Raw genomic sequence first — 12,366 nt, 5'->3', positions numbered from 1 at the left:
TTTTACCTTAAAAAGTGTTTGGAAAAGAGAGAATAGTAATACGAGTTGGCATTCTCTGAGTGTGTATTGTCTGATAAGAATCAGATAACAGAAAATTAGTGAACAGTTTTTTCATTTTTAATAGCTTTTTCTTGATTAAAGTTATACCTTGGAAAAAATTCACATTTTGACTTTCACAATCCACGATTCACAGTTCTAGATTACCAGTAATCCTTATGCACTAACAATTAGAAGGGAGTCTGAGCTCCAAACTCCCATTTCCTATTAGACAATTAGCCAATGCTTGGGAAGTAATTGACCTAACTAAATACACACCTCTCTACATTTATGCCAGAGAAGATTATACTAGATATAGGTGAAATGATACTGGTATTCCAGGTACTTTAGGAGTAAAATAGATTTTGTGGTGTGTTGTGAGACTAGTTATCATTTATAACAAAGATTCTTTGGGGAGATGCTTTTCACGTTCCAAATAGACTGAGAGAGGAGCATAACCTAACTGTAAATCATGAGCTGCATTGTTGTAAATTTCATTCGTTTCTGTTAGTAAAAATGTATTCCCCGCCCTACCCCCCCACCCTGCGTTCCCAGATTGGTTTTATAATCCTTATGGATTTTATTTGAGCATTGAAATTAGAGTGAGATAAATTTTTCTCAGTGTTGGCCTAAGAATTGATTGAAATAGTTTTTATTCATTTTAGGAAATCTACTTTCTTCAATGTATTAACCAATAGTCAAGCTTCAGCAGAAAACTTCCCATTCTGCACTATTGATCCTAATGAGAGCAGAGTACCTGTGCCAGATGAAAGGTTTGACTTTCTTTGCCAGTACCACAAACCAGCAAGGTAAGAAAAATCTTTATGCCATTGTTCATGTGGTGGCCCTGTATAGATTGAGTAAATATATATAAGTGATATATTTAAAATTATGTAGAAGGGTTGTATTGTTTTTTTCCAAATTAATGTAGCGTTATTGTTTTGGGTGATTATAAAAGTAACCTAGAACCTGGAGAAGGGTGAGGAAGGGTGCATCCATTGTTAACGTTGAAGTTATTTTTTTCTGGGGAGTGTGAAGTAGAGGGAGTAATTAGTCTGTATTATGTGATTCCATTCATGTAAAATGATACATGTATTTGTGTATTCATAGGGAAATGTATGAACTGAAGATCACAAACTAATTGATGGTTATCTCTGGGGAATGGAATTTTTAGGTCATTCTTTTCTTTATTTCTTGTAGTTCTCTCTGTTTGAAGTTTTTATAACAGCATGTATTATATCTTTAATTAGAAAAAGTAAGATAATACAGTTTTATTGTAGGAAGTTCAGACAATATGGAAATGTATAAAGAGAGGAGTAAAAATCACCTATACTTCTACCTTGATATAATAGATGTAAGTACTTTTGAGGTAGATCCTTCCATACTTTTGATATTTTTTTACTTGGGGTATCATTAATATTTTTCTAGATTAAAAAGTACACATTTAAATAAATAATGATTTCTAATATAATGATAATGTTTAGTACTATGTTATATGAATGTACACAGTTTATTTACCATTTCCCTATTACTGAGAATTTAGTTTGCTTTTAGTTTTTCACTATTTTGAATGTGGTGATAAATCCCCAATTTTTGTCTCCAGCCCTGAACTCTGTTGAACTCCAGACGTATATCTAACCGCCTGCTTGACACTGACACTTAGATGACTAAACAGGTGCCTCCGACTTTACATGTCCTTAATGGACTTCTTGATTTCACCCTGCCTGTGTCAAATTTGTTCTTCCTCAAGACGTTTATAATTCAATAAATAGTACTATTATTTCTTCTTTTGCTTAGGTTAAAGCCCAAGATCTATCCTTGATTCTTTTCTTTCCTCACCCCTACATCCAATCTATCAGCAATTCCTATGAGTTCTAACTACAGAATATATACCAAATTTATTTACTTCTCTTACTTTCATCCTCTAGTTTTAGCATCTATTGATTTTTTGATGAATTAATTATTACTGTGATGATTATCACATGATGATTTTGTAATTCCACCATTTCTTCTTCATTTATTAGTTGACATTCTGCTGTAAGAAGAGCTTTCTTGTTTTCATTTATTCATTCATATATTTATTCATATCAGTGTTACTCACTTGGTTATAATATGTCACAGTCATTGAATATAGCTCAAATTATATCCCTCAAATTGGCTCCTCAAGCTGACTTCTGAATCCTTTTTAAAAACTTTTTATTTTTAAATGATTTCAGTTTTATATAAAAGCTGCAAAATTATATGTAGAATGTTTATATGCCTTTCACTCAAATTTCTCTGAACCTTTGAAAATAACTTGCAGACATGATGCCACACTGCACTTTAATTCTTCAGTTTGTATTTGCTAAGTATAGACACTCGCCTACATAACCACAGTAAACCATCATAATCAGGACATTGACAATGATCTAATATTATCATCTAATTCACAGATTCCATTTAGATTTCTCCAGTTGTCCCAATAATGTGCTTATTTGCTCAATCCCTGTATATGTTGCAAATCTCTTGAACCCACCAGGTTGTTGCCCAGTTTGGACACTCTCCTGGCTTGGGCCCTGCCTATTGCTGGGCTGCTCTGCCCAGATGCCTTCCTTGTCCAGGCCCCAGCTGCTGTTGTGCTGCCTTCTCTGCCCACTCTAACTCTCTCCTTCTGTGAGCCTTTGCCACTGAGGGGCTGTGTGGTCATGTGACATTGCTGAAATTTTCCAGAGACATGAGAGAACAACAACAATAATAAAGCTCTTGGAGGGACTTCCCTGGTGGCGCAGTGGTTAAGACTCCGAGCTCCCAGTGCAGGGGGCCTGGGTTTGCTCCCTGGTCAGGGAACTAGATCCCACATGCATGCTGCAACTAAGAGTTCGCATGCCACAATTAAGGAGCCCGCCTGCCGCAACTAAGGAGCCCGCCTTCCGCAACTAAGGGACACACGTGCCGCAACTAAGGAGCAGGCGAGCCGCAACTAAGGAGCCCGTGAGCTGCAGCTAAGGAGCCCGCCTGCCACAACTAAGACCCAATGCAACCAAATAAATAAATAAATAAATGTCATGTTATTTAAAAAAAAAAAACAATAATAAAGCTCATGGACTTCAAATTTATTGAAATTTTAGGCAGGGAATTAATTTCTCAAAATTTCTCTTGCTTTACTGGTAAACATTGATTAAACGCCTTTATGGAAATACAAAAGTTGAATGGAAACCCATCTTCATTTTTTCCGTAACTTAATTTTGGCCTCTTTGTGGTCAAGCAAATAAGGAAGAATTGACAGTAATTCATAGTTTTTCTTCTTGCTACCCCAGACTTATCTGTTATATTGCAAGTTTCCAGGTTTTTTGTTTGTTTTTTTGATGGAAGAAAAATCCTCCTCATCATTTTCATTTGTTTCTATTGAAGAAAGACTTATAAATGTTTTTGGTATTCTGTGTTCATTATATCATAGTGATTAAAAAGATTTTTAACCTTATTTTAATCTCAAGAAAGTTTCATAAGGTCTAAAAACATAAAGTAGTCTTAAAATCATTGGTACAGTATATAAAAAAATCTTTGAATTAGGGCTCAAGTTTTTATTTTTTGAGATATGGTATTAATGGTTTAAACCTTTATCCTGGCCTTAAATCAAGAATCAGAATTAAGAAACTCATTTTCATTAGAAAACAGAACCTCAGAGCTATAGATTGTCCTGTCTGGTTTCCTTATAAAAGGAAACGGAAGCCCAGAAAGGTGAAATGATTTGCTCAAGGTCACACAGATAGTTAATGTCAACCAGGGCTAGAACCCAAGGCTTCTTACTTCAACTTAAGGGCCTTTCCTCTTGTATCTATGCTACTGTACTTTGTATTTATCATATGGGTGATATGTTTTAGTTGTTAGAAGTTATATTATTTAGATGAGTTTGGTTGCACCTAACATATGGATTTAAAAATTGATTTATTGAGTTAGTAACAGGTAGCATGGTATTTTGTGTTGGTTTCAGCACCTCAGTTGTGTCATCAAGGACCTGGCTTCGTTCCCCTCTCCATTTTACTTACTTTATCAGCTTGATCATAAGATTGCCTTCCCCTTTGGTCATCTCAAATGACCAAATCATTTGGAACTCTCAAATCTTGGAACTGTATACTTTCTCATCCATGTTCAGAGTGAAGGAAGAGGGATTTGCTTCTAGAAGCCCTGTCAGAGAACTGATGATCTTCTATTCAAGAACCCTCTTAACCCTCTCTGGCAAATCTCTCCTTAAGTCTTTCTAGGCAAATGGAGCAAGGCAGAGGTCCTAGAATCATTAATTGTGCCTAGGGGATGAAATTAAGCTGCTTAGTATAGGCCCAAGCTACATGCCCCCTTCTAGAGTTAGGTGTAGAGCCAGCTTTTTCAAAGCTCCGGGCTACACTGGGGAGGTATGACTAGCCAAATGACAGTCAATATAGTCATCAAGAGAAGGGGCAAAGGATGCTGGAGAGGCAACCACAGTAGTCACCAGAAACTTAACCCCTTCTTATGTATGTTTTCTGTGGATTTGCTGGTACCAGTTATGAAGTAATTCCTATTTGTATAAAAATTTTTTATAGAACAATTATTTTAAAAGGACTCATTTTCCATGCAGATAATAGGAAAGCATTTTGTGGAACTTTTATGTTGTATTTTATCATGTAATAAAATTGACATTCTGAAAAATGAATACTCTGAAAATTGACAAAGGATACATAAATGCATATACCGTACACCTTTGTCATATGACATTGAAAGTAGCTTAATTTACTCATACGCTTTAATCTCCATTTCTACATGGCTGACTGGTTTTCTTGTTTTCTAATTTGTGTTAACTGTTACTTTACTGTGTCTAATTCTGTTGCTGTTGTTAACAACTACGTTATTACTATGCTGACAATTGGTTCACATCATTACATGCATTTTGGGGCTATAAAACCTATATGGTGATTAAATGCAAACCCAGATATCCTATATTTGAATAGCAGTTTTGTCACTATTAGCTGAGTGATCCTGTGTGCAATAGATTTCTTAACTCCTCTATGGCTTAATTTCCTCATCTGTAAAGTGGGTTTAATAAATAACACCCATCTTATAGAGTAACTTTGAACTTTGGAATGATAATACATGTAAAGCACTTAGTCCAGTTCCTGGCACAAAGTATCTGTTGAGTACGTTGGCTAATTCTATGATGATTACCTTGACTTGTATCAGTATACTCTTTAAATGTTCTCTGCTTTTGTGTATGTGTGCATGTGCCAGTATAATAAAATTAATGATATGAGTTTTAGTTTTTAGAGTAACAATAAAAACATCTGTTCTGCTTTAAAATGTTTTCCCTTCATTTTCCTAGGTAAGAAAGTCCTAATGTTTTAAAAGATTATTTCTTGTTTAAATTTTTTTTATTCATTTGAGAGTCTAGTAAACATTGTTCTAGAAAGGAAAGAATTAATTCATGTAACATGTTTGGGAAAGCCATTTGGTTAATAAACAGGTTCTTAGTACTATTTTATATTAAAATCATCTTTTGTTTTTCAGCAAAATTCCTGCTTTTCTAAATGTAGTGGATATTGCTGGCCTTGTGAAAGGAGCTCACAATGGGCAAGGCCTGGGAAATGCCTTTTTATCTTATATTAGTGCCTGTGATGGAATCTTTCATCTAACACGTAAGTACAGTTGTTTATTTAATTGATTGATTTCATTATGATCCGTGTTTTCTTTCCATTATTGTGCAAATAAAATTAATAAATAATTAATAAAATAAGATTTGCTTAGCTTCACAAGGTGAATTGTGGATTTGTCTGTTGATTGTGACTTAATGTGATTAAGTATCATCTCCATATGAGAAGGCTTATTCCATAGTAAGTATATGCTGTGTTGCTGTCATTCTCTAATTGAATTTTATCCCATTCTGGATTAGACCCATTGAAAAGTGTTTTTATGCAGAAGTAATTTTGTTGATTGTAAAGGCATTTCGAAGTTTTCTTGTGGAATTTGTCTGCATTTTTGCTTTTCCATGTGTTGAAAAGGCAGAATTGATAGAGGAGGGGATTCCATTATTTCAGAGGAGAGAAAATCATCCAGGTTATTTACTAGAGATACAAGGATTAAGGAGAGACTATAGATCAGCTAGTCCTTAATGGAGAGAGGGATATAAAGCAAAGAGAGAAAATAAGTAGAACTATATGTTGGTTTGTGTTCTTTTGACTATAGGAGTGAACCAAGAACATAGTAATTCTCTGACAAAATAGAAAGTTTTAGGTTAAGGCTCAGGTCAAGACTGTACTTTATGGTAATAATATTAATAATATTATAATGAGCAAACGAAGGAAACATAAATTAGAGGTGGGGTCTAGTTCAGTGCTTTTGTTTGTTACTGGCCCTTGACAGATAACTATAAGCAATTGAGAATGAGCGTTTAGAAAATTTGAGTAATTTTTTGGTCATTTGAATTTAATTAAAATATTGTGCTAGTATTTATGTATGTCTTTTAAAAAATTCGTTTGCCTAGTAATTCATTTTTATTGTATTTTACAAAAGCCCATAACAGTTTGAGAAGCACTGGTCTAGGTAGCTTTACTTGGTTGAAGGTTTGGAGACACCTTCTGGAAGGGTTTGGGATGTAGGCAAAGAATAAGGTTATATGTTTGTGGCGGGGGGGTTTCAGTTATGTTGAGTAGTGTTACCTAATGTCTGTACATTGGCGGGAGCCTCTGTTTTCCTGACAGTTTGTTTTTTCACTGGTTCTGGTGACTGATGTGAGAGTTTCAAAGAGAGGGTAGAATCAAGTGTGACTCCTGGGTTTCTGGACTGGGCCAATTGAATGACTCTTGATGCTACTCACTGAGATGTTAAATACAGAAGGAGCAGCAAGTCTTGGGAGAGAGTCAAAGAGTTCAGTTTGGGACAGTTTTTGAATGTGTACCTGGGACATCCAGATAGGGATGTCTTTAAGGAAGTAGTATTGATAGGGCAGGTATGACAGGAGGATGGGGGCAAGAGAACTGAAGGTTGGGGTGTGAGTGATTGAACTGATGAGTGGGGTAGAGCTTACCATAGGGTAGCAGTGAAGGTAGGAAAGGCCTGAAAAGTGGAAGGATCTATTTCCTGATGAGGTTTAGGAACAGGTATGTTGGCTGTAAGCGGGTGTGTGGTTGGAGAGGGATATTTGACTTAAAATTTTCAGAGCTGGAGCAGTTTCGGGTGATGATAAGTTCCTGAGAATAGCCTGAAACCATTAATATATGTAATAAAGTCCTTGGTTTTGTTGTCTCTTGTATAATATTAATCTGATATGTTTTTCTAACCTTTAGGGGAAAAATGAATTTGGTTAGGAGCATACATACTTTATTGTATTTCATTCAGGCTAAAGATGTTGTTAAGAAAGGGAAAAAAATCCAGTTAAACTAGGTAACATGCTTTCTTATAGTGATTGATTTCAAAAATGTTAAACTGTGAAAATATGCACCTTAGAATTGATGAAATACAGTATATATTATTGTATAGTGCACAGAACACAGAATGATACATTTATAACAAGAATTTTTTAAAAACCTTTGTAGAATTACAGGCAATAAAAAAGACTTGAAGAGAATAAAAGGATAAAGTGATTACTTTGAAGCTATGAAAAGTGAGAATTCTTTAATTCCAAATTATGGTATATTTTCATCTTCAACAGGTTATTAAATATGAGTGTGAAATAAAATTTTATCTTTAATATTACTCTTTATAAAGGTTATTTTCTTCAAACGTCTTAAAGTCACCAGAAATGCAGTTCATTTGTTTGTTTATTTAATATTCATTAATTAAATAGTAAATGTTTTCTGTTCTGGGTGCTGGAAATATATAGTGGGTAGCAGAATCTAATACATTTTCTGGTTTTATGAAGCTTCTAGTCTAGTGGTGGAAACAGATATTGATTAATTATGTTAATAAATGTGTAATTACATTATTGGATTTGGACTTAAAAAAAGACGTACTTGTGAATTGTTTACTTATTTGCTTATTAGCATGTTTGAAACTTGTTTTATTTCTTTACTTCATTTTAATTTTGGTGTGAAAAATCCCATTTTTTATTAATATCTTTTAGTTTCTCTATTTTTAAAAATTAATTAATTAATTAATTAACTTTTGGCTACATTAGGTCTTCGTTGCTGCACGCGGGCTTTCTCTAGTTGCGGCGAGTGGGGGCTACTCTTTGTTGTGGTGCGAGGGCTTCTCATTGCAGTGGCTTCTCTTGTTGCGGAGCACGGGCTCTAGGCATGTAGGCTTCAGTGGTTGTGGCACACAGACTCGATAGTTGTGGCTCGCAGGCTCTAGAGCACAGGCTCAGTAGTTGTGGCGCACGGGCTTAGTTGCTCCATGGCATGTGGGATCTTCCCGGACCAGGGATCGAACCTGTGTCCCCTGCATTGGCAGGTGGATTCTTAACCACTGTGCCACCAGGGAAGTCATCTATTTTTGTTTTATACAGTTGGTTTAAACTACTAAGGAAAGGGACAGTGTAGGATGATACGTATTAGTATGTTCAGGGCACTTTAAAGCTTTTCATTAGAACTTCTGAAAACAGAGAGAAAAAAATTTTAATGGTAAGTTGTGGTTATTACTGAGTTTTAATTTTTTAATGCTATGTTTCTCTCCATTAGTTTGATTCTTAAAGGTTAATTTTCCCCTCACCTTGTTTATTTCCCTTGGTTATTAGATGGATGTAAATATATACCTTGCATCAAAAATTTATACTTGTTTTAAATGTAAATAGTTATTTTGACAGGTTTTTTGGCTTTAAAACTTTTTTTTTTTAACTTTTAAATCTAGTTATTTTAACAAGCACTTTTTTTTTAATTGAAGTATAGTTGACTTACAAAATATTAGTTTCAGGTGTACAATATAGTGATTCAATATTTTTATGTATTACACTTCATATAAAGATATTATAAAATACTGACTATATTCCCTGTACTGTACATTACATCCTTGTAACTTACTTATTTTATACCTAGTTGTTTGTACCTCTTAATGACTTTGAATCTTTAGACCACTCTGTTTTATTCATTTGACACATTATTTGTGGAGCTTCTCTTTTTAGTGTGCTAGATTCTAAGGGATGTAATGGTGAGTAAAAACAAAATGACCCTCCCTTATGGAGTTTACAGTCCAGTGGAGGAGACAGACATTGAATAAATGGTCACATAAACACTAGATGTCATTCTCCAATTGTGTACAGAGAACAGAGACAGTATGTGTGTATGTGAGTGTGTGGTGTTACCTTGAGGAAGTGATGATTTTGCTGAGAGGTAAAGGTTAGGTGAGGGCTAATAAGTTAGCAGCAGGAGGAAAGGAGATATTGATTATTCAGAGTAAATGGCTTGTTTCAAAGGCCCTAGCACAATGAAGGAATTGTCAGCGTAGATAAGATTAATAACAAGGAGTAGGAGTGATGGAAAAGATGTTGGGAGGTAGCTGGGGATTCACCATGTCCACTATATTAAGGATTTTCTTCTCTGATGACTTAAGTATAAAGTTTTGAATGGAGACTTGGGGCAGGGAGGCAGATTAAAGTGTTTACAGGAGTTATTCAGTTGAGTTGCATTTTTAATGTTTTTTTTCATACTTTTGTTTTATTGTATTTTTAAAATTTTTTTGAGGTCTCATTAAATTTCTTTTTAAAATTTTTTATTGAAATATAGTTGATTTTATAATGTGTTAGTTTCACGTGTACAGAACAGTGATTCAGTTATACATACATATATACATGTATACATATATCTGTGTGTGTGTATATATATATATACTTTTTTAGATTCTTTTCCCTTATAGGTTATTACAGAATATTGAGTATAGTTCCCTGTGCTATACAGTAGGTCCTTGTTGGTTATCTGTTTTATGTATATGTTAACCTCAAACTCCTAATTTATCCCTCCCCCCCCACTTCCCCTTTGGTAATCATAAGTTTGTTTCCTATGTCTGTGGACCTTTTTTTTTTTTTTTTCAGGTTTCTGAAGACATTTATTTCCAACATAAAGGCAACATTTAACAGTTTGAAAATTCTTGGTCTAAAATTCACATAACTATAGCTTTGGTCTCACAATCCCTGGTTTTAGAAACTTTTTGCATTGCTCTATTATCTGTGGGTCTATTTTTGTTTTGTAAATAAGTTCATTTGTATCTTTTTTTTTTTTAAGATTCCACAAATAAGCAGTATCATATGATATTTGTCTTTCTCTGTCTGGCTTAACTTCACCTAGTATGATAATCTCTAGGTCCATCCATGTTGGTTGCTGCAAATGGCAATATTCTTTTTTTTACGGCTGAGTAATATTCCATTGTGTGTGTGTGTTTGTGTGTGTGTGTGTGTGTGTACACACACACACACACACACACACATAATATTTGTATATATACACATACGTACATACTATACACTACATCTTCTTTATCCATTCATCTGTCGATGTACATTTAGGTTGTTTTCATGTCTTGGCTATTGTAAATAGTGCTGCAATGAACATCGCGGTGCATGTAGATTTTCAAATTATGCTTTTCTCCAGATATATGCCCAGGAGTGGGATCGCAGGTTCATATGGTAACTCTGCTTTTAGTTATTTAAGGAACCTCCATACTGTTCTCCATAGTGGCTGTACCAGTTTACATTTCCACCTGTAGTGTAGGAGGGTTCCTTATTCTCCACACCCTCTCTAGCATTTATTATTTGTAGACTTTTTGAGGATGGACATTCTGACCGGAATGAGGTGATACCTCATTGTAGTTGTGATTTGCATTTCTCAAATAATTAGCGATGTTGAGCATTTTTTCATGTGCCTGCAGTTATTTATCTGAGGTATATGTTCTTTTCTTTGGTCTAAGTGTCAAACTGTTTTTGAATGTTGACAATATTCTAAATAATCATCTTCCTACTTAATTATTCCCCCTTTCCCAAAGTATTTTGAACGTTTGAAATTCTGCAGAAATTATTTCTTGATCCAGATGTGTTACTCTTCAGCTGACTGCTTTTCAGGTTTCTTGAACCATACAGAACATTTTTTTAATGGTTTGCATGATTTAAAAAACTAAAAACTTTTAAAAAGTGGGAATTTCTCCGTACTTTTGCCATATGGCACCTATGATTTTGGATAAACAACTCTGACTAGCTATGGGTATGTCTATACATTGCTAGTTATATGTATTAACTATAGAAGAGAAATTCTTTATGAATTCATAATTTTCCTTTTTTTCTTTTTCCTTTTGGTTTTCCTTACTTGATCATGTTGTTGAGAAAGAAAAATAACAGTTTCCAGTGTTTGGGAAAAAATAAATAGAAATTAACATTCTAAAAATTACTTAATGGATTAACTGCTTTTGAAAACAAAACAGATACCCATTGTACTTAGTATATATCACTTTTATGGAAAATTTTGTTATGAAGATTTTGTTTTAAAAAGCTAAATACCATGTTTGTTTATTTTAAAAGTTTTTTGAAGCAAATTATCCACATTTCCTTAATAGATTAGTTATTCATATAAGCTGAGTTAGCTTTTTTATGAACCAAAAAACTAGCCTTCATTCACTTTGAAGCAGAAATGCAGATGTATGACGTTCAGGATGTACTTTTCAAAGAAGTTTGTTAAAAATTAGTTACTGTTTAAATGACATTAAAGATAATAATGAAAGGGGAAAAATATCAGAATCATGTTAGCATAAAGCAACTATTTTATTTTTCTGCCATTTCAGTCTAGTGCTTAGAGTAAAGTGGAACGAATGTGGGTTTTATAATCAAACCTGAGTGTGACTGTCAGTTCCTACTTTCTAGCTGTGTAACTGTGAAAAAGTAACACCGTGTCTTTGAACCTCAGTTTTCTCATGTAAAATGGGGATTGTAATACTGTACTTAAAGAGTTATTTTCGAGTTTAAATAAGCGATCATTCTGTGTCAGTGCATATAGACTGTTATTTTTAATGCTGCTTCATTGTTTTTCTTGTGAACTTAGATTTTTAATTTCTACATTTTTTAATTATAAATTTTTAAAAATTGTGGTAAAATGTTCATAACATAAAATTTGCCATTTTAACCATTTTTGAGTGTACAATTCAGTGATGTTAAGTACATTCACATGTTGTGCACCCATCACCACCATGCATCTCCAGAACTTTTTCATTTTCCCAAACTGAAACTCTGTACCTATTAAACTGTAACTTCCAATTCCTTCTTCCCCCAGCCCCTGTCAGCCACTGTTCTACTTTCTGTCTCTGAATTTGACTACTCTAGGTACCTCATATAAATGGAATCATACAATATTTGTCCTTTTGTGACTGGCTTATTTCATGCTTCATTATTTTTTAACTGCTGCACCATTG

The 12,366-nt window shown here is 34.1% G+C and overlaps 1 protein-coding gene across 1 annotated transcript in view; it reads left to right on the top strand.

Moving 5' to 3' along the window:
• Positions 1-12,366, top strand: part of OLA1 (Obg like ATPase 1) — a 172,620-nt gene that overhangs the window by 25,049 nt on the left and 135,205 nt on the right. The window contains exons 3-4 of the mRNA XM_036857735.1: positions 702-845; positions 5,554-5,681. Of these exons, the coding sequence (XP_036713630.1) occupies positions 702-845; positions 5,554-5,681 (272 nt within the window). The remainder of the gene's footprint in view (positions 1-701; positions 846-5,553; positions 5,682-12,366) is intronic.

This window comes from Balaenoptera musculus, chromosome 7 (genome assembly GCF_009873245.2).
Source record: "Balaenoptera musculus isolate JJ_BM4_2016_0621 chromosome 7, mBalMus1.pri.v3, whole genome shotgun sequence".
In the NCBI taxonomy this organism is placed as follows: Eukaryota; Metazoa; Chordata; class Mammalia; order Artiodactyla; family Balaenopteridae; genus Balaenoptera; species Balaenoptera musculus.
This window is presented reverse-complemented; position numbering and strand designations above follow the sequence as displayed.